General features: G+C 44.0%; 1 protein-coding gene across 3 annotated transcripts; it reads left to right on the forward strand.

Moving 5' to 3' along the window:
* Positions 1-86: 86 nt before the first annotated feature.
* On the forward strand, positions 87-16,510 carry LOC306916479 (adipocyte plasma membrane-associated protein). Of its 3 annotated transcripts, none has more exons than XM_079494368.1 (9): positions 87-321; positions 3,166-3,258; positions 3,859-3,980; positions 4,873-4,974; positions 5,275-5,427; positions 6,016-6,131; positions 14,128-14,288; positions 15,022-15,217; positions 16,209-16,510. In XM_079494368.1, coding segments are annotated over exons 1-9 (1,158 nt in total). In that variant the 5' UTR covers positions 87-319; the 3' UTR covers positions 16,422-16,510. The 3 variants fall into 3 exon arrangements, with proteins under 3 accessions (XP_079350494.1, XP_079350495.1, XP_079350493.1); XM_079494369.1 differs by having other exon boundaries at positions 3,171-3,258; XM_079494367.1 differs by lacking the exon at positions 87-321 and adding an exon at positions 1,096-1,144.
* Positions 16,511-21,903: the final 5,393 nt, after the last annotated feature.

The raw sequence follows: 21,903 nt of genomic DNA on the forward strand, positions 1-21,903 counted from the left end.
ACACGCACACACACACACACACACACTCTCTCTCTCTCTCTCTCTCTCTCTCTCTCTCCTCTTCTTGCTTGCTGTCTGTGCATGGACGCGTCGTGCTTGAACGCACAGTCGCACACACATTTGTTGTGTTCACTGTTCCCACGCACACGCGCCCCTGCCTCATTCAGTACTCGCCAGGAAGGAGGGTATACTTTTACAGCTGCTGGGACAGAAAGTTCGTAGTTGAAAAAACTGTATGTAGGGTACAACAAACTATAGGTTTAACTAACTAGCTCATCATACCAACGTAGAGTTGGCTGTACACTGCACTGCTTCAACAATGTAAGTTATGATGATGACACACGCGCATGCACGCACACGGCATGCACACACACACACACACACACACACACACACACACACACACACACACACACACACACACACACACACACACACACGGAATATTGTCCAGCGCTTTGCAAGCAACTGGTAAAAAGCAATCAATGCATCATATCAAACTGACGTGTGAAACTGGTTGGTCTGAATTCAGCTGTTCGTTGTTGTAACTTGTGACTGCTGAGACGACTTAAACTAGTATATTTACATATCAATGGGACGCTTTGCATCCATGATGCACTGCGGCATGTTTCATTGAAAATATATCAGAAACTTGTTGAATAAAAGACGCCGTGGACAAATTAAACATACGAGTAAGTAAGTAAGGACAGACTGAACAAATATGTAACAGTAATCTAGATCATAATAATAATAAAATTATAGTATGTTGTTTGGATAAAACCGTCAGTGAGATAACGACGTCCTCCACTATAGTACCTCCTTTGGGGGAGTTTTGAGTCATTCTTGCGCAGCGGCAGTATCTTAGCCAATGAGGTTTTAACCGAGGCGAGATTATTGCTAGTTGAAAACTTTACCCAATACCCCGTCATTGGCGACTTGCAATATAGTCGGCAATGACAATTTTTGACGGTCTCTACGGAGACTCTTCAATTGTTAAATAGTAAATACAATAATTATTTGATATCAAATATCAAATGGGACGCTTTGCATCCATGATGCACTGCGGCATGTTACATTGAAAATATATCAGAAACTTGTTGAATAAAAGACGCCGTGGACAAATTAAACGTACACCCATGTCTAAGTAAGGACAGAATGAACACATGTAACAGTAATCTATAGTGTAGATCATTGTAGAATTAGTGTTGTTTGGATAAAACCGTCAGTGAGATAACGACGTCCTCCACTAGAGTAGCTCCTTTGGAGGAGTTTTTAGTCATTCTTGCGCAGCGGCAGTATCTTAGCCAATGAGGTTTTAACCGAGGCGAGATTATTGCTAGTTGAAAACTTTACCCAATACCCCGTCATTGGCGACTTGCAATATAGTCGGCGATGACAATTTTTGACGGTCTCTACGGAGACTCTTAACGTTGTTAAATACAATAATTATTTGATATAAAGAAAATATCAAAATTATCAATATTGTAGGTGTAGGCCTAGTCCTTAGCATTACCAGGACTCATTGGCCAGAAATGCATTTCTTATTTTGAGTGAAGAATTATCTCGTGATTCATCATCATCATGGATTCATGATGATAATACACAATTTCACAACCTGCTACATTATTATTATTATTATTATTATTATTATTATTATTATTATTATTATTATTATTATTATTATTATTATTATTTTGCTATTTATGGCAATGTCACAAATGTGTACCAAATTTTTGAAAGTAAACACATGTTGACATCTTGTGTGTCTTAACCAGTATATAAAAGGATAGAGACTGCGGAAGTGCAACCGAGCGCTCAATGTTAAAGCCCAGCTGCACGGGGTTTCCCGGTCATGAATCCACGGGTCCGCCTGTAGTCCCTCCTCTTACCACTAGGGCCCAGTGCTTCAACGTTGAATAGCCTCAATGGCCCCTTGGTCTTAACCATAGGGCATAGGTCTTAACCCCCCAACCCCAAACAGTAATATGGATGCCAAAGTTCACAGGTGGACTCCTAATATAATTCAGCATGTGTGACAAATGGATGACAGTGGGCTTTAGTAGCCTAGCAGTGCTATTATTTACCCATGTACTGTTTGTCCTGCATATCTGTGGGTTTTAATAAGATGTGTGTGACGTGTTGTTTCCCTCCTCTCTCAGGTTAGCGATGAGAACAACTGTGCTAGTGGCTTTATTTGCGCTCGCTGGACGGGTATTTGGTAACATTTGTACAATCTCAGAGTAGTAGAGAGGTTTGAGTGTGCAGAGCCTAACTATTATGTTGTTTGGATGAAACCGTCAGTGTGATAACGACGTCCTCCACTAGAGCACCTCCTTTGGGGAGTTTTAAGTCATTCTTGCGCAGCGGCAGTATCTTAGCCAATGAGGTTTTAACCGAGGCGAGATTATTGCTAGTTGAAAACTTTACCCAATACCCCGTCATTGGCGACTTGCAATATAGTCGGCGATGACAATTTTTGACGGTCTCTACGGAGACTCTTAACGTTGTTAAATACAATAATTATTTGATATAAAAAAAATATCAAAAGTATCAATAATGTAGGTGTAGGCCTAGTCATTAGCATTACCAGGACTCATTGGCCAGAAATGCATTTCTTATTTTAAGTGAAGAATTATCTCAAATAATTATTATGGATTCATGATGATAATACACAATTTCACAACCTGCTACATTATTATTATTATTTTGCTATTTATTGCAATGTCACAAATGTGTACCAAATCTTTGAAAGTAAACACATCTTGACATCTTGTGTGTCTTAACCAGTATAAAAAAGGATAGAGACTGCGGAAGTGCAACCGAGCGCTCAATGTTAAAGCCCAGCTGCACGGGGTTTCCCGGTCATGAATCCACGGGTCCGCCTGTAGTCCCTCCTCTTACCACTAGGGCCCAGTGCTTCAACGTTGAATAGCCTCACTGGCCCTTTGGTCTTAACCATAGGTCTTAACCCCCCAACCCCAGACAGTAATATGGATGCCAAAGTTCACAGGTGGACTCCTAATATAATTCAGCATGTGTGACAAATGGATGACAGTAGGCTTTAGTAGCCTAGCAGTGCTATTATTTACCCATGTACTGTTTTATCCTGCATATCTGTGGGTTTTAATAAGATGTGTGTGACGTGTTGTTTCCCTCCTCTCTCAGGTTAGCGATGAGAAGAACTGTGCTAGTGGCTGTATTTGCGCTCGCTGTGGGAGTCTATCTGCTGCCTTCTCCTATAGATCCTAAGCCTCACATGTATGTAACACCACACACACACACACACACACACACACACACACACACACACACACACACACACACACACACACACACACACACACACACACACACACACACACACACACACACACACACACACAGTTGGAGGGTATACCAAACCTTTAATCCCAAACTTTTTAGCTTGAGACCCAAAAGACAAATTTGATGTCTCCCGCCTGGGACATAAACTAGTGAAAATAGCAGTGAGCTTGTAGATCAGCTATTTCAAAGTTTTTTTTGAAAGAAATGTATGGAATGTCTTAATTATTTTAGGAATGTATTTATTTATTTATTTTTAAGCATTTACATTATTTTATTTAATATATTTTGAAATAATTTAAATAATTGTAGGAAACAAAAAAAAGGGTGTTTACTTGTGACCAATAAAAATGTGTTTGCGACGTACACAAATACACAAACCCAGTGACAAAAAGAAAATCAACCAGGATGGAGATGCAAAAAATAATAATGTAAAGTAGGGCTGATGCTTCAAAGATCTGGAATACTAAAGACCAGGCCAGACCCAGTGTTTGGGAAAAACGCTGCTCTAACTACTTATAATCCATTCATCCCCAGACTGCCCGGGCCCCCTCCGCCTCTTGAGGGCCTGCTGGCAGCCAACACCAGACTACAGGGGGGCCACAGGCTGTTCACTGGGAAACTACATGGACCAGAATCCTTTACTGCTGATCAGGAGGGTAAGTGTGCGCACTCCATAGTGTAATAAAAGGATAGAGACTGGACCTGGAGCGACACCAAAATTTGGTGTCCAAAATGCGGAAGTGCAAACGAGCACTCAATGTCAAAGCCCAGATGCACAGGGTTTCCTCGTCATAAATCCACAGGTCCGCCTGCAGTCCCCGCTCTTAGCCGAGCGCTTCAACGTCGGAGAGCCTCCCTGGGGGCTTGGCGCACTCTGCCAAGAGTGTAGTGAACATCTGCCATCCCAATTGGAGCCACTAGAGGCGAAATGGTTCCTTCAACAAATTCACCTTTAGCAAAGCCCCGCCCTCTCCCACTTAGACACTCCCACTTGGACACTTTCCAGGCGGGCTCATTCATTCCAATGTAAATATCATGGATTTTACACATTAAATACTGGTTCATTTTTGGAACCAGACCTTCAAAATCTCTTCCAAATCCGTCAACAAGGCCTGCCATATGCACTGGAAAAATATGTGCGTGACATTTTTTTAAACAATGTTTTATCATATAGGGAAACTATTGATGAGAGGTTTGTCTAACCCATGTTATGCTTAGCTGTGATTGGACTATAGCAGTTTGGGGAGGGGCATAGCTATAGGTCAATTGAGAACAGAAAATGTGGTCTGTGTCTCTTGGACGGGTATTTGGTAACATTTGTACAATCTCAGAGTAGTAGAGAGGTTTGAGTGTGCAGAGCCTCCCTTTATGTTTTAATTTCTATACTTTTGTGACTCCAGCACAGCACAGCACATCACCTAAATCCTGTGTGTGTGTGTGTGTGTGTGTGTGTGTGTGTGTGTGTGTGTGTGTGTGTGTGTGTGTGTGTGTGTGTGTGTGTGTGTGTGTGTGTGTGTGTGTGTGTGTGTGTGTGTGTGTGTGTGTCAGGTAATGTATATACAGGGACAGTAGATGGTAAACTGTGGAGGATCGGTCCAGATGACAGCCTGACTCTTATCACCCAGATGGGCCAGGACCTAGCAGAGTGTGGTATGTGTACAGTTGGATTTGCTGATGTGTGTGTGTGTGTGTGTGTGGGGGGGGGGGGGGGAGCTGGACATCCAACATAGAGGAATCGGAATAGGATACAATTTACAATTGAGGCATTAATAGCAGACGCTCTTAATCCAGAGCGATTTACAGTAAGCAAGAAGAACAATACATCAAATACATAGAAATAGTCATAAGCAAGCTAAGAATCACATTTGGAGCCGTTTTCTGTAACTGGTGATACCAGAGCTGGTATCTGAGAGTTACAGACATGTGATCTTTCTGTCTGTCTGTCTCTAGGCAGCAGTACAGACTATGAGCCTCTGTGTGGTCGTCCTCATGGAATAAGGATGGACAGACATGGTCAGCTGATAGTAGCAGACGCCTACTTTGGACTACACAGTGTCGACCCCAAATCCGGACAAAAGACACTTCTGCTGGCTAATTCAGAAGGTGTGTGTGTGTGTGTGTGTGTGCGTGTGCGTGTGCGTGTGCGTGTGCGTGTGTGTGTGTGTGTGTGTGTGTGTGTGCGCGCGCATGTGTGCGTGCATGAGCGTGCAAGCGTGCATGAGCGCGCGAGCGTGCATGAGAGAATGTGAGTGTGCATAACTGCTCGGCTCAAAGACACTTCTGCTGGCTAATTCAGGTGTGTGTGTGTGTGTGTGTGTGTGTGTGTGTGTGTGCGACTGTGCGTGCGTGCGACTGCGCGTGTATCTGGCGTGGCGTGCATGTCTAACCCTATGAGTCAGAGTTGGGATATGTTCATGTTTATTTCCCCCATTGGTGCTGTGACAACTAAACAAACAATTATGATATTTGTTGTCTTCTGCATGACTGAAATGCAGCTTGAGCACCATTTCTTCTAATCATCTCTCGCCAATCATCTAAGTGCGAGACACTGCAATGTGTTGAGCTTCTAGATCAGCTATCTTCAAATATGCGATGCATATACAGTAGGTTTAAAGTGTACATGTGGCCTAGTCACTTCTTTTGGGCTTGCTTATTTATTTCGCAAAATCCGGCAAATCTTTGTTCTTGCAGGTGCTGAGGGCGTACCGTTCGCCTTCCTGAATGGCCTCGAGATCTCTGCCCAGACGGGAATCATCTATTTCACTGACTCCTCTAGTCGCTGGGGACGCAGGCACGTCAAACTGGAGGTGAGGCCAAAGGCACAGCAGTGGTGTTACTCGTGAGTGCTGTGTGATGTCTCATTATTCGACAAAGAAAGAAAAGAGGCCGCACAGCTCGTAGTCACGATGCTAGAAACTTTATTAAACCGTTCAATAAAGCAGGTTGCCTTCTTCAGGGTCTATATTCGCAATATTTCCTCTTAAGCATTCAACGCATGTACACATTTTGAAGATAAAGTGCATTCGAGTACCTTGAAAAGCGCTCTATAAATACAATAATGTTTCATTGTTAACATGGTCAAGCAACTGGATTGAATTTCTGTTAAACACTTGAAAACGATATACTTAGTTGACCGGCCGGTTGCCTTATAGTGTGAGATTTATAGATTTTAGGGCATACATAATATATTAGAAGCTTTTTTTTTATCAAGAATTGATCTTGTCACCATGGTCCACATACTGTACACTATTTCTTTCCTCAAAAGGGCACATTGCTGTCCAGAGGGCAAGGGCAGGCACCCCCTAGTGTCTATCTGTGCACGCCACTGCACACAGGATCTATTCATGAGGCTTGTCTCAAGCTGCGTGGCAACCACATGTTTCCCAAGCTTTCTCCAGCTCTCCCCGGCTGCATGTTGCCTCTGTTTGCGAGTTCATCATACCTGCTCTCGCTCCTGTAAACCTATTCAATTTGACTGGCACTTGCCTGCTGACAAGCTCAGTAATGGAAGGAAAGGACCACTGGAGTGGAAAGCAATTTGTTGAACCGTTGCTCAGAGCCAAGTCCTCTGTCAGGCTGTAATTAGTCATCGATCCTACATTGTTGATTTGTTTTAATAGATGGATGTGCACAGAAGTACTTCTTGTACAAATTAAGAACCCAATCATTACCGCCTCACACAGAACTGCTCAGAACACTGGTTCTCAAACATTGTCATGTCAGCGGCCCACAAATACACTTTTGTTGTTAGGGTTATGTATCTTTTATTTAACCAGGGTAAAACCACTTAGAGATCTCTTTTCCAAGTGTGCCCTGGCCAAGATGGCAGCACATATTATGTATAGTTTCACATTAACATAAAATAATACACACATAAAAAAAACATGAGATCTACAAGCTCACACTATGTGATGTATAGTGAGCTTGTAGATTGGCTATTTTCTATTAGCCAACGTATATAGGTTTCAAGTGGTAAAATCTTTGATGCTAATATTAACTCATTTTGGCAGGGACCCCCCTAGCTGTGTGTATGTGTGGTCGCTTCTTTTGGCCTTGTTTTTGCAGATCGAAATGTGCTATTTGCGCAGCAGGACACCGTCATACGAGGAAATATAAATGAGACTGAATGTATTTGACTGAATGTATTTGTGTTGCATTGTGTGACATAGTATATAGTTATTGTAATTGTATTGCGTTGTTGCACAATGTTTCTGGACAGAGGGGCATCAGGCATGCCTGTAAGGCAATAAGAATAGATGACTGTGCTTAATGCAATCAATGCTTGTCTGTCTGTGACTACCTCAACTCGCCTAGTAGTGTAGGTAACAGGACAACTCACCCCTTTTCCGTTTTCCTCCCAGAATGTTTTGGGAGAGGCTGGACGGCAGCTGGACTTTGAGTTTCTCTAACTATAAACTTTCACGACAGCAGACAGCTTAAGTACAAATATAATTTATGAAAAGGCTTCTACAGTGAAGTCAGTTCACAGAAGTTGTTGTAGGCTATGTGGGGATTATCTGACAAGGTACCATTTGAGTGTGCAAAACCTGCTAAATGATACTAAATTGTTTATAGGGTCAATATAAGTAAAATAATATAGCCTTTCCATAGGAGTATCTTTTTATATTCTTCCAAAAAGAGTACAAACAGCCAATAGCATATTACAAAGTTATCTCCCTCACTTCAGGGTAAATTTCAGTATCGGGCACTTTTGCTTCAGATCCAGGTACATCGAATGCCCAAATCTGAATGGTATTCTGCAATTGAAATGTTTTAGTTCAGGTTCGGTTAACGGGTGATTGGATCTGAAGCTGAAGCCTAAACCTGAAATTTGAGGCATTTCAGATTCAGTGAAGGCCTTTTCAACTTCAGGGAACTCCGGCTGTACAGCTAGGGGCACTCACGTCACATGCCCCGCTTCCCCACCCGAAGCCCCGCCCAGTGCCCAAACCAAGGCCCGGATACCTGAATCTGAAGCTGTATGGTCCTAGTGCCCAAAATTGAAGGGTTCTCATATAACTCCGCCCACTTCCTCTTGCCCAAATCTGAAGCCGGTAAGGCCCGGATGCCTGAAGTTGAATATAACTCCGCCCACTTCCTCTTGCCCAAATCTGAAGCCGGTAAGGCCCGGATGCCTGAAGTTGAAGCTGTGGTCCATGTGCCCAAAGTTGAAAGAAGGTGGTCAAATGAACTGACACTGAAGCAATAGTGTAAGAGTATGGAGCTATTATTGCGCCAAAAGGTTTGATCGTTTAACAGAAACTGTTCCATCGAAAAAAATAAAATTGAAGTTGAAAAGTAAAAATGTAACCTGAAAGTCTCTTGTTTTTTTTCTTGAACTTAAAAAAACCCTGAAAGTCTCTTATTTTTTTTCTTGAACTTGAAAAATACCAAGATTTATTCAAAAGTTATTTTTTGTATTCAAAAGTTTTTTTCAGTTTAATTTTTAACTTTAATATACATTTAGATTTTTGAGTATATATCTTTTTTTTCAGTTTCAGATTTAATTTTTTTCATTCAGATCTTTTTTTTTCATTCAGATCTTATTTTTACAGATTCAAATCATATTTTTTTGGTTTCAGGTGTGTTTTTTTTTCGCTTCTCACTTTGCTCACTTTCAGGTGCCAAAAAGTTTCAGATTTCTTTTGGCACAGATCTTGCTTGGGGGTGCGGCCTCAACCCTCCTGCCCCGTGATGTCATCAACCTGCATCCAGGAAATGTAGTTTAGAACAACTCTATGGTTTAGAAGCATAATGGTACCTACAGTTCAGGCAATACTAATAGTACTACTACTACTACTACTACTACTAGGCATAATAATAATAATAATAATAATAATAATAATAATAATAATAATAATAATAATAATAATAATAATAATAATAATAATAATAATAATAATAATAATAATAATAAACACAACCCGTTCCACTGCACGCACGCACACAGGGCGCAGCAATACAGTACAGTACAGTACAGTACAGCACAGTATGGTACAGTGCGGCACAGTATAGTATAGTACAGTACGGTACAGTATTGCACAGTACAGCACAGTACAGTACAGTCTGCTACAGCACAGTACAGCACGGTACAGTACAGTACGGTACAGTATATTGTACAGTACAGCACGGTACAGTACAGTACAGTACAGTACAGTACAGTACAGTACAGTACAGTACAGTACAGTACAGTACAGTACAGTACAGTACAGTAGTGGTACGGTACGGTATGGTACAGTACAGTACAGTATGGCACAGTACAGTATGGCACAATACAGTACAGCAGCGGTTCTCAACGTTTTTGGCCGGGGACCCCCGGAAATGCTTTGGCAATGTCTCGGGACCCCCCGCCCCCTCCCGACCCCCAATATAAATTGACTGCTACAATAACCTTAATAATAAATAAATACTGAAACCAGATATAATCATTAGGGAAGGTGTATGCATGTACTATGTGTACTATATGTAAACTCTTCATTTCCACTTTCCAGCCATTCAGTTGGAGGAACATATTGTAGTAGAACTAGAATTATTTTTTAAATAATTTGGGGACCCCCCAAAATAATTTGGTGACCCCCCGAGGGGTCGCGACCCACGGGTTGAGAACCCCTGCAGTACAGTACAGTAAATGGATCCATTTGTACACTCTCATAATTACAGACCCATAAGGGTCCATTTGGTTCCAAACTAGCTGGGGACCCCCTGGAACTCCCTCAAGGACCCCTGGGGGTCCCCAGACCCCACTCTAGGAACCACTGGTCTAAGCCCTATTTCCAGCAAGACATATAATTGAGTACAGTTGAGTAGGCCTACATGCATGCACGTATACGCACACACAGTCACTCACATGCACATGCATACATATAAGCCTGTGTCACTCTAGCGCTACGCCATGCCATCCAGGTGGCCAGTGTACTGTTCCATACAGTACTGCCTCCCCAGTGTCCCCCAGTGCCTCCCCAGTGTCCCCCCAGTGCCTCCCCAGTGTCCCCCCAATGTCTGCCCAGGGCCTCCCTAGTGACACCCAGGGCTGGACTGGCCACAGGTCATACCGGGCATTTTCCCGGTGGGCCGCGACCGTAGGGGGCTGCCATGATTAAAAAAAAAAAAAAAAAAGTACAGGCAGGCAGGCCAATAGGCGGCAGGCCACCAGGAAAGGTCCGGGCGTGCTGCCATTCTGCCAGTACTATCATGATAATTGCACTGTACCTGTATCAGTGAGTGACAAATAAACCCTCTACAAAGGGTTGTGTAGTTGTCTGTTGGTTTGTATCCAGGGCCGGTTCTAGGCATAAGCGGTATAAGCGCTTAGGGCCACAACCACTGAGGGGGCCACATCACAGGGAGAAGATTTTTTTTTTTTTTTGTAATGTATCCCCTATCCCATACATGGGCTACTGGCGGCCTTGAGGGATGTTTATACCATCCCTCCCCACTGGGGACGCTGTTTATACCAGTCAGTCTGTCATACCATCCCTCCCCACTGGGGACGCTGTTTATACCAGTCTCTCTGTCATACCATCCCTCCCCACTGGGGGGCACTGTTTATACCAGTCAGTCTGTCATACCACCCCTCCCCACTGGGGGCACTGTTTATACCAGTCAGTCTGTCATACCATCCCTCCCCACTGGGGGCGCTGTTTATACCAGTCTCTCTGTCATACCATCCCTCCCCACTGGGGACGCTGTTTATACCAGTCAGTCTGTCATACTATCCCTCCCCACTGGGGCGCTGTTTATACCATCCCTCTACACTGGGGGTGCTGTTTATACCATCCCTCCCCACTGGGGACGCTGTTTATACCAGTCTCTCTGTCATACCATCCCTCCCCACTGGGGGCACTGTTTATACCAGTCAGTCTGTCATTCCATCCCTCCCCACTGGGGGCACTGTTTATACCAGTCAGTCTGTCATACCATCCCTCCACACTGGGCCCCCACATGTGGCCCCCACCTTCACCTAATGCGGCCCGCAGGTTAATATCAGGAGTGGGTGGTAGAGTTTCTGCTATCTGCGCGCTGGTTGTGGTGGGCCGGTCTGGGCCAAATTCACGCGAAAATGACCGGGCCGAATTTTTGTCCCAGTCCAGCCCTGGTGACACCCCAGTGCCCCCCCATGGCCGCTTCGGGGAGGGGGGGGGGGGGGGGGCAAAAAAAACCTCTGTCCCAACTCTGTATGCCCAGTGTTCCCCCAGTGCCTCCCCAGTGTCCCCCCCAGTGCCTCCCCAGTACCTCCCCAATGTCTGCCCAGGGCCTCCCTAGTGCCTCCCCAGTGTCCCCCCAGTGCCTCCCCAGTGTCCCCCCAGTGCCTCCCCAGTGTCCCCCCAGTGCCTCCCCAGTGTCCCCCCAATGTCTGCCCAGGGCCTCCCTAGTGACTCCCCAGTGCCTCCCCAGTGTCTCCCCAGTGTCCCCCCAGTGCCTCCCCAGTGTCCCCCCAGTGCCTCCCCAGTACCTCCCCAATGTCTGCCCAGGGCCTCCCTAGTGCCTCCCCAGTGTCCCCCCAGTGCCTCCCCAGTGTCCCCCAGTGCCTCCCCAGTGTCCCCCCAGTGCCTCCCCAGTGTCCCCCCAATGTCTGCCCAGGGCCTCCCTAGTGACTCCCCAGTGCCTCCCCAGTGTCTCCCCAGTGTCCCCCCAGTGCCTCCCCAGTGTCTCCCCAGTGCCCAGTGTCACCCAGTGCCTCCACAGTGCCTCCCCAGTGTCTCCCCAGTGCCCCCCCAGTGCCTCCACAGAGCCTCCCCAGTGCCTCCCCAGTGTCTCCCCAGTGCCCAGTGTCCCCTCAGTGCCTCCCCAGTGTCCCACAGTTCCTCCCCAGTACCTCCCCAGTGTCTCCCCAGTGCCCAGTGTCACCCCAGTGCCTCCCCAGTGTCCCCACAGTGCCTCCCCAGTGTCCCACCAGTGCCTCCACAGTACCTCCCCAATGTCTGCCCAGGGCCTCCCCAGTGCCTCCCCAGTGTCTCCCCAGTGTCCCCCCAGTGCCTCCCCAGTGTCTCCCCAGTGCTCAGTGTCCCCCCCAGTGCTAACTAAAATGTTAGCATGTTGCATGCTGAAAATAGCAGATCTACAAGCCCACAACGTGTCGCGCTGCGACGCGTTGTGAGCTTGTAGATCGGCTATTTTCACCAAGTGAAAAAACTGTCATTACGACGGCATCAAGGCCTGCCAAAATACATTTTGTTCGACTAAATCAACTGTAGATTTAGTCGACTAAAATCTAATGATATTTAGTCAACTAAAACTAGACTAACACTAAACCATTCCAGGTGACTAAAATGTGACTAAAACAAAATTAAAACTATTCAAGAGACTATGACTAAAACTAAAATCAAAATTTGTTGCCAAAAACAACACTGTACTGTACTGTACTGTACTGTACTGTACTGTACTGTACTGTACTGTACTGTACTGTACTGTACTGCACTGTACTGCACTGTACTGTACTGTACTGTACTGTACTGCGCCATGCTGTGCCGTGCCGTACTGTACTGGGCTGTGCTGTACTGTACTGTACAATACTGTACTGTACCGTGCTGTAGCAGATTGTACTGTACTGTGCGGTACAATACTGTACCGCACTGTACTATACTGTGCCGCACTGTACCATACTGTACTGCTGCGCCCTGTGTGTGTGTGCACGTGCGTGTGCGTGCGTGTGTGTGTGCGTGCGTGCGTGCGCACAGTGGAACGGGGTGTGTTTATTATTATAAATTATTATTATTATTATTATTATTATTATTATTATTATTATTATTATTATTATTATTATTATTATTATTATTATTATTATTATTATTATTATTATTATTATTATTATGCCTAGTAGTAGTAGTAGTTGTAGTAGTAGTACTATTAGTATTGCCTGAACTGTAGGTACCATTATGCTTCTAAACCATAGAGTTGTTCTAAACTACATTTCCTGTATGCAGGTTGATGACATCACGGGGCAGGAGGGTTGAGGCCGCACCCCCAAGCAAGATCTGTGCCAAAAGAAATCTGAAACTTTTTGGCACCTGAAAGTGAGCAAAGTGAGAAGCGAAAAAAAAACACACCTGAAAACAAAAATATATGATTTGAATCTGTAAAAATAAGATCTGAATGAAAAAAAAAGATCTGAATGAAAAAAATAAAATCTGAAACTGAAAAAATATATATATACTCAAAAATCTAAATGTATATTAAAGTTAAAAATTAAACTGAAAAAAACTTTTGAATACAAAAAAAAACTTTTGAATAAATCTTGGTATTTTTCAAGTTCAAGAAAAAAAATAAGAGACTTTCAGGTTTTTTTTAAGTTCAAGAAAAAAAATAAGAGACTTTCAGGTTACATTTTTACTTTTCAACTTCAATTTTATTTTTTTCGATGGAACAGTTTCTGTTAAACGATCAAACCTTTTGGCGCAATAATAGCTCCATATAAGAGTACCCAAAATTGAAAGAAGGTGGTCAAATGAACTGACACTGAAGCAATAGTGTAAGAGTGCCCACAGTTGAAAGAAGGTGGTCAAATGAACTGACACTGAAAGTGGTGCTGCCACCCGGTGGAGGCACTTATATGACAGGGTCCGAATTTGAAATCCGGTAAGTTCCCTATCTCTCCGGGGAAAATTCCGGGAGGAAAAACGGGCAAGTACTGGGGTGAGTTGTCCAGTATTCGTAGTGTATACAGTGACACATGTGCAGCATTTTTGAAGGTTTTATCTGTGTTTTAGTACTGCAGCTTTTAAGTCCTTGACTCCAAGGACAAATGTCTCCCATCTGAGACAAATAAAGCGAACCTTGACCTTGAACCGTCTGACCCGTGTATAGGTGATAGAGCTGAACAGCCTGGGCCGTCTGCTAACATTTGACCCGGAAACAGGACGTGTCCGAGTGCTGCTGGATTCTCTCTACATGCCCAATGGCATTGCACTGTCGCCTGACGAGGACTTCATCCTGTTGGCCGAGACCAGCATCGGACGCATCCTCAGGTACACCAAGTGTTGTTTTTGGCAGCAAATTTATATTTTAGTTTTAGTCATAGTCTCTTGAATAGTTTTCATTTAGTTTCAGTCACATTTTAGTTTTTAGTTTTAGTTAGTCTAGTTTTAGTCGACTGAATATCATAAGATTTTTCGACTAAATCAACTGTAGATTTAGTCGAACAAAATGTATTTTGGCGGGCCTTGATGCCGTCGTAATGACTGACGATCTACAAGCTCACAACGCATCGCACTGCGACGCGTTGTGAGCTTGTAGATCGTCTATTTTCAGCATGCAACTAATTGTAAAATGACTTACCGGTATACTGGATCTCTTGTCCACTAGTCCTTCCTAACATTTTAGTCTAGTTTTTATTTGTTGGCGAAATTGTCAGTATATTTAGTCTTAGTTTTAGTCATCATGGCTTAGTTTTCATTTAGTTTCCATTTAGTTTTCGTCAGGTGGAAAAAGGTAGTCGACGAACATTTATCGTCTTAGTTTTAGTCAACGAAATCAACACTGAGGTACACACCCACTAACTCTCTACCTGTGGGCCGGGGACTACTGGTGGTCCGCAAGGGTATTCATTGCAAGTGGGCCCTCACCATATAAGGCCTCATCCTCTCCACCCTTACACATGAATGTATAAAGAAAATGTGGAAAAACTAAACTAAACTGGGGGTCCTTGAAATTAAAACATTTGAGAATCACTGACCTGATCAATGGTGTCTGTACCATCAGGTACTGGCTGAAGGGCCCCAGTGCTGGCACCAAGGAGATCATCATGGACAACATGATTGGCTACCCCGACAACATCCGCCTTAGCAACCGCGGGACTTTCCTGGTTGGCATAACAACCACCCGCTTCCGCAAATTGATGCCTCCCTTCCTGGATTTGATCGCCCCCTACCCAGCTGTCAAACGCTTCTTGGCTAAGGTCAGTGTCTTCATCATCATCATCATTATTAGTTATTACTTGCGCAAGCAGAGTGTGCAAGTACTGTAATCGGCTGTGTATGTCGGTGGCGTCGCTCGGCCAATCAGGGACCAAGAACAGCGATCAGCTGGGTATGTACTGTATGTCGGTACATTCCACCAGCCAATGAGAAACCACTATTCTCGATGGCGTAACTAAAGTACGTTTCAAAATTGGTATAAGGTCAATAGTGGGTATGTATCGGCTGGGTGTGTGTGTGTATGTCGGTGTACTCCACCGGGCAATGAGGGACCACTGACCACTGCTGTATTTCAAACCTAGACGGCAGCAGAGAGCTTTAGGACTCAGCAGCAGCAGTCGTACCAGCAGTGGTGAGTGCATCTCATGGCATGCTCTGCTTGCGCACAATTAGGCCATACATGGCCTACTTGTGCGCAATGCACAAGTTGGCAGCTCGACAGAGTGCATTTCTAGTTGTTATTTTGCAGAGATATACAGAAACACTTAACAGTTAAACACACTGACTGCCATGGACGTAGATCTGTTTCATCTCAAATCCGACGCTTGACTGCCTTGGATGTAGTCATCTGGTGTTTTCAGTGATTACGCTCTTCGCCAACCTATGAATGATCCTATGACTTGCAGAGAAGAATACAAAGGACATCATCTGTGTGTAAATGATTCCATTGATTCTACATAGTCTAGCTTCTTTGCCATGTCAATTCTGCCATTTATTCTTACATAAAAGCAGAGGAGAACTCATACAGGATACAGGACAGTGAAATTGACGCAAAGAAATGAGCAAACACAATTGGAACTGGACATTAAAACCAAACTTGAAGCTTATCTCTCCTGGTTGGATGAAATTGGCAACACATATATTTTTTACCAACGAGCTGGAAAGACAGGAAGACGACCCCTGTTTCTGAACAAACACTCTAGTCTAGTAGCAATGATTGCTATCAGAATATAGAGCTATTTGTCCCCCCAGGTGATCCCTCTGGCCTGGTACAATGCACTGCTGCCGTACTACGCTCTGGTTCTGGAGCTGGGGCAGGACGGTCGGCTGGTGGGGACACACCATGACCCCAGTGGCAGTCTGACCTGGGCCATCAGTGACGTCTTCCAGCACCGAGACAGGACCTACTTCGGTAGCACCAGCCTACCGTTCCTACCCGTTCTGGAGAGGTGGGACAGCCGATAGGAGAGGGAATCAAAACGGAATTCCCAGAAACTCTCACTGTAGCCCTAGTGGTCCTCAAACTTTTTTTATTTCAAGGACCGCCCAGTTTGGTATGCCTTTTTTTAGATCACGGACCCCCTTAACTCAAGAGAGTTACAAATGGAACCAAATGTACCTGTGAGGGGTCCGTTTTGGTTCCGTGTTTGTACATGTTTAGATTACATAGCTGATTAACACTGTGTCCTCAACAGAACCTGTGGAATACATGTGGTGTAAGTATGGATTTCAGGATAGGTAGTTGCTCTGTACAGTTGCTTTGTAGTTTCTTGTGTTAGGTTTAATGTTTGTTTTTAGTTCAATGTTTTTAGTTCAAAATGCCATTGACAATGAAGAGAAATTAATTCTTGTTTTGTCCCTAACACAAACATTAAATCCCATTAACAATAAAGAGAATTTTGACAAAGTTTGTTTTACATCATCATTACATCACCTAATTCCCTCCTCGATGTTGTAAGATGATAAGAGCGTGCCTCTCACTTCACACGGGTGTGATTTTTTATGTTAATTTAGCTTCCGTCATCATCACAGGTTTAAAAAGACATGTGCCATTAAAAACTTGCTCTACAAGCTCATAGCACGGCACCGAGTGCCGCGCTATGAGCTTGTAGGTCTGCTATCTTTGAAAAATCGTGAAAATGTGGCACAAATCTTTGAATATTATATTCTTTCAGAGTGATCGTTTTTAACTCAAATCTTTGCTTCAGCGCCCATGGAACAACATATTTTCAGATATTTTCCACGGCCATCTTTTTGGGGGTCCTTGACATGAAAATGTTTGAGAACCACTGATATAGATCCAATCCAATCCAATCCACTTTATTTATAAAGCACATTTTACAACTCAGAGTTTACAAAGTGCTGTACAGAAGAATAAAAATAAATACACTATAGCTAAACACAGAGAACAACAGCAAACACACGAAAAATACAAAACGGATATACAAAACAAGGACCATGGAAACTCAACCGGGGTTAAAAGCCAATGTGTAGAGGTGGGTCTTTAGGTGGGATTTAAAGGTCTCAATGGAGGGGGCCAGTTTGACATTGGGGGGTGGGAGCGCATTCCATAATTTGGGGGCTATGATGGAAAAGGCTCTATCCCCTCTGGTCTTTAAACGGGTCTTCTTTTTGACCCTAAGGTTTAGCTGGCCTGAGGACCGCAGTGACCTTGGGGGATTATACACCTCAATAAGATCAGCCAAATACTGAGGTGCCAGACCATTCAGTGCTTTAAAGACAAATAATAATATTTTAAAGTCAATTCTGAAACGCACAGGGAGTAGTAGTAGTAGTAGAGTAGTAGTAGTGACGCCAGAACAGGTGTGATGTGGTCCCGCCTGCAGGGATAGGGTTTTTCAGAAAACTGTCAGGATTTAGAAGACATTTGTAAAATTGTCCTCAGGTCTAAATGGGCTGGACATCATTAAAAGGAACGGTGCCACACTGGGACAGATTACTCCAGGACCGGATGCATGTAGCCTGTGTAGATCCAAGATAGGACAAAAAGCTTTCTATTTAGACCTGACCTGACGAAATTAAAAAAATGTCTTCTAAATCATGAAAATTTTCTGAAAAACCTTGTTTCTATATCAAGTGGTTCTCAATATTTCATGTCAGGGACCCCCAAAAATTATATGTAATTGGCCGCCGACCCCCATCTGAAAATATGTTGTTCCAGGGAACCCTCAGAAGCTAAGATTTGAGTTAAAAATGTGAGAAAATGAAGGAATATATATATCCAAAGATTTGCGCCACATTTTCACGATTTTTCAAAAATAGCAGACCTACAAGCTCGTAGCGTGGCAGTGCTATGAGTTTGTAGATCTGCTATTTTTCAATGGCTAAAAGTATAACATAATGCTTAAAACACCAAAAGGGGTTCCCGCCCAGAATGGGGTAAGACCTGCATGCTTTACAACAGTGGCGGGCAAGGGCAACCACCTCTTTTTGATCTGCCAGGTCATCAGATTTACCCAGTAACTGAAACTGTAATACATAACCAAACTTTGTGTTCCAGAGTCAGACACATGGCCTGTGCTACAGCACAGAAGCTTGGAAGTGGCAATTAAGTCAAACAAACCGTATGTTTATAAATCCCGAAAGAAAGAAAGAAAGAAAGAAAGAAAGAAAGAAAGAAAGAGAAAGAAAGAAAGAAAGAAAGAACAATATCTCTATAGTCTAAATGTATCAAAAAATAACTAAAGACAACACTAGATGGCGGTATTGTCTGTTCTTTTAACCAGTCCCCATCTAGTTGTTCATAAGAAGTGGAAATATTGTGACAGTGACCTTCATTAGGAAAGTATATGTATGTATGTATGTATGTATGTATGTATGTATGTGTGTGTGTGTGTGTGTGTGTGTGTGTGTGTGTGTGTGTGTGTGTGTGTGTGTGTGTGTGTGTGTGTGTGTGTGTGTGTGTGTGTGTGTGTGTGTGTGTGTGTGTGTGTGTGTGTATACAGTTGTTTTAATATGGAGCTTGCATCTTCCTCTAGTAGTAATAATGTGCATAAAATGAGTCAGTGTTTCCTCAGACAAGCAGAAGCAGAAATAATAGTAGGCTACTATAGGCTATTAACCAGTAAGACGCACTGAGAACTCTAGTTTTCGCCTGCTTCCGGGTGCGGCTACACTAATAACTTTGGGGTGGGCCCATCTAGAGTTTGAAAGGACAGGTATCAGTCAAAAGGGAGACATCGAAGAGGAAGGACGGGTGGGGAAGGACCAACATATGGAATGTCAGAAGTTCAGAACAGGTCATGGGTTTGAGGTTCGAGGTCAGATGTAGAGTTGCTGGCCGGCTCCATGCAGATCTAGGTGATGATCCATTCTTCTCCATGTATGGCTATCCAGGGTTTAACGAGGTCAGTGTCGTGATCTTTATATTTAAAGTAAGCCTTGCCGAGCCATGAGGCCCATGGGGCAGGAGCCTATCTCCTGTGTCTGTAGCGTGAGGCAGCTTGATGTACAAGTACACCCCCTGGACATGACGCTAGTATGTCGCAGAGCCTTAATTACCCCCAATCCAACCCTTGCTGAGTGCCAAGCAGGGAGGCACTGGGTCCCATTTTTCAGAGTCTTTAGTATGACTCGGCCGGGGATCGAGCCCCGGACCTCCCAGACTCAGGGCAGACATTCTAACCACAAGGCCACTGAGCTGGTGATGATCTTCATATATGGAGACGGCCATATATGGAGCTTGTCACGAGACTGACGGCCATATATGGTGGTGTGACGTGTCACGAGGCGCGAGGGACTGACGGCCATATATGGTGGCGTGACGGACGGAACGACGGACAGACTGACAGGTTTTGCAGGTTTTCATAATAATCTGCGACCTACGGTCAACAGCAGCAGTCATAAATTGAGTCCAATCTGTAAGCCCCGGTGCATGTTGTCCCTAGGTGACCCCTTATGGCAAAAGTGTGCTATCTCCCAGGAGACATTGGAGATTCTGATAATAGTCCCAATCGTTCTCCAAGTTTGTAAAAATGTTCCAGGTTCTTCCTTACACATTTTGCCTTCTACTAAAGCCATCCTAAAAAGCTTCACAGGAGTATAGTATCTGTATGATTTAGTAATGGGTACATTTTCATCTAATATCCCTATAGTGGCCCGCCCAACCTTGGAAGCTATATTCAACCTTCTCCTTACTTTATATTTCACATTCTAGACATCTCCAATAAGTGCTTGAGGTTACTGTGTGCAAGCATCTTAATTTGGTGGTTCTCAAAGTGGGAGAGGACCCCCAGAGGTCTTTGAGGTCGATCTATGTACCTGCTATCTAAAAAGAAGAAGATGAAAAAAATGATACATCTTTTGGAATATAAATCTTCTCGTCTGGGGGTCTCAACACACAAAATCATGTGTCTGCGGCCAAACATGTTTGGGGGACTGTAGGGGGACCTTGACATGAAAATGCGTGCGTGCGTGCGTGCGTGCGTGCGTGCGTGCGTGCTCCTTTATCCATTATCTTATTGACATTGTATTTTACATTAACATTCTTCAACATCGAAACGATTATGCAAAAATAATTGCGATTATCTCTAATTGTGACAGCCGGCCTATTGGTTTGTAGTTCAGGAAGGCATAGTTCCGCTCCCATACTGAACAGCAGTGTTCATTTTAACAGCGAATTCTGATTTAGTCTTAGTCTTTTGAATAACACAGCATTTAGTTTTAGTCCTATTTTATTCATCTGAAATTGTCTTCGAAATTTGGTCTAGTCTTAGTCGACTAAATATCAAAATCAATCAAAGTCTTGTCAACAAAATGAACACTGCTGAACAGGCACCCCAACAAATCTGTAGGAGTCGCTAGTGAGCAACAGAGGAAGGCCCTCACTGGCACTGCCAGCACCTTCCACGGCCAATTACATTCATCAGTGAACGCGATCCATTAGAGCCTTTTCTCAGCTGAATTCTGTAAGGTTTTTTTTTCCCCAATCCTGATATCTCCTTTTTCACAGGTCACTAGGAAAGCAGTGAATGTCACGGCAGCACTCAGAGTCTTGGAAAGTGTGAAGTGCTGCCTTGGCTAGATAAAAAAGAACAAGAAAAAGCACATCCTCTCTGTCGGGGGGAAACCTCATATGTCCAAAACTGTTACTTTTCATAATTCAAATTCAAAAACAGCAAAAGTAGCAGATCGACGAGCTCAAAACGCCTCACCTTGCACCATGTTTCGAGCGAGCCGAGTTTCATGCTTGCAGATCTGCTACTTTTGAAGCTTTTGTGTGACGCTGTAGTGGACTTGTTATTACGTCCGGATACCCCGTCCAGGACAGGCTTCAGACGCCCCTCCTCAGGAGACTTGGCTCAGATTTGAACCCATTTGATTTGGCGTTAGGAACCCGTTGTGACCGCATGCCCTTGCTGGCGTCGACCCCAGGCATATATGCCTTTTCTGCATAAAAGGCATATATGCTCTAACTAACCACTACACTAGGACAGAAAACACAAAAGTTAGAATATGGAGATAGGACGTTTCTGCCCGACAACAATGACATATTCACTACTATTGCTGAATGGACTCAATTGGGACTTGGGAGCACTCACTAAAGTCCCCCGGGGTTTGAGCCCTTTTGTCTCTTGAGTCCTGTTTCTCTAAAAGGTAGTGAGAACAGCTTTCACAGCTCCAAATGAAGCTTTGCTGGGATTGTGTTAGGAAATAACTCGGTGAGGTAGCAGGAAATTGTTTTGGGTTCTTTTCTTTGGCCCAAAAAAGGTTGAGAATATGATAGGCGCTCGACAAAGCCGCAAGCCATATGGGCACTTTGTGCGTGTGCCAAGCGCCCCTAAAAAAATGATAAATGGTGTCTAAAGAAATATGTGTTTTATTGTTGATGAGAATGAATTGTGCGTAAAGCGTGAATCTAGTTTGTGTCCGAGCATAGGCATGGTCTGGACATGGTAACGCCCCGCCTGCCTCCGATTGGCCTCTT

The sequence above is a fragment of the Electrona antarctica genome, assembly GCF_951216825.1.
Source record: "Electrona antarctica genome assembly, chromosome: 23".
Lineage (NCBI taxonomy): Eukaryota > Metazoa > Chordata > Actinopteri > Myctophiformes > Myctophidae > Electrona > Electrona antarctica.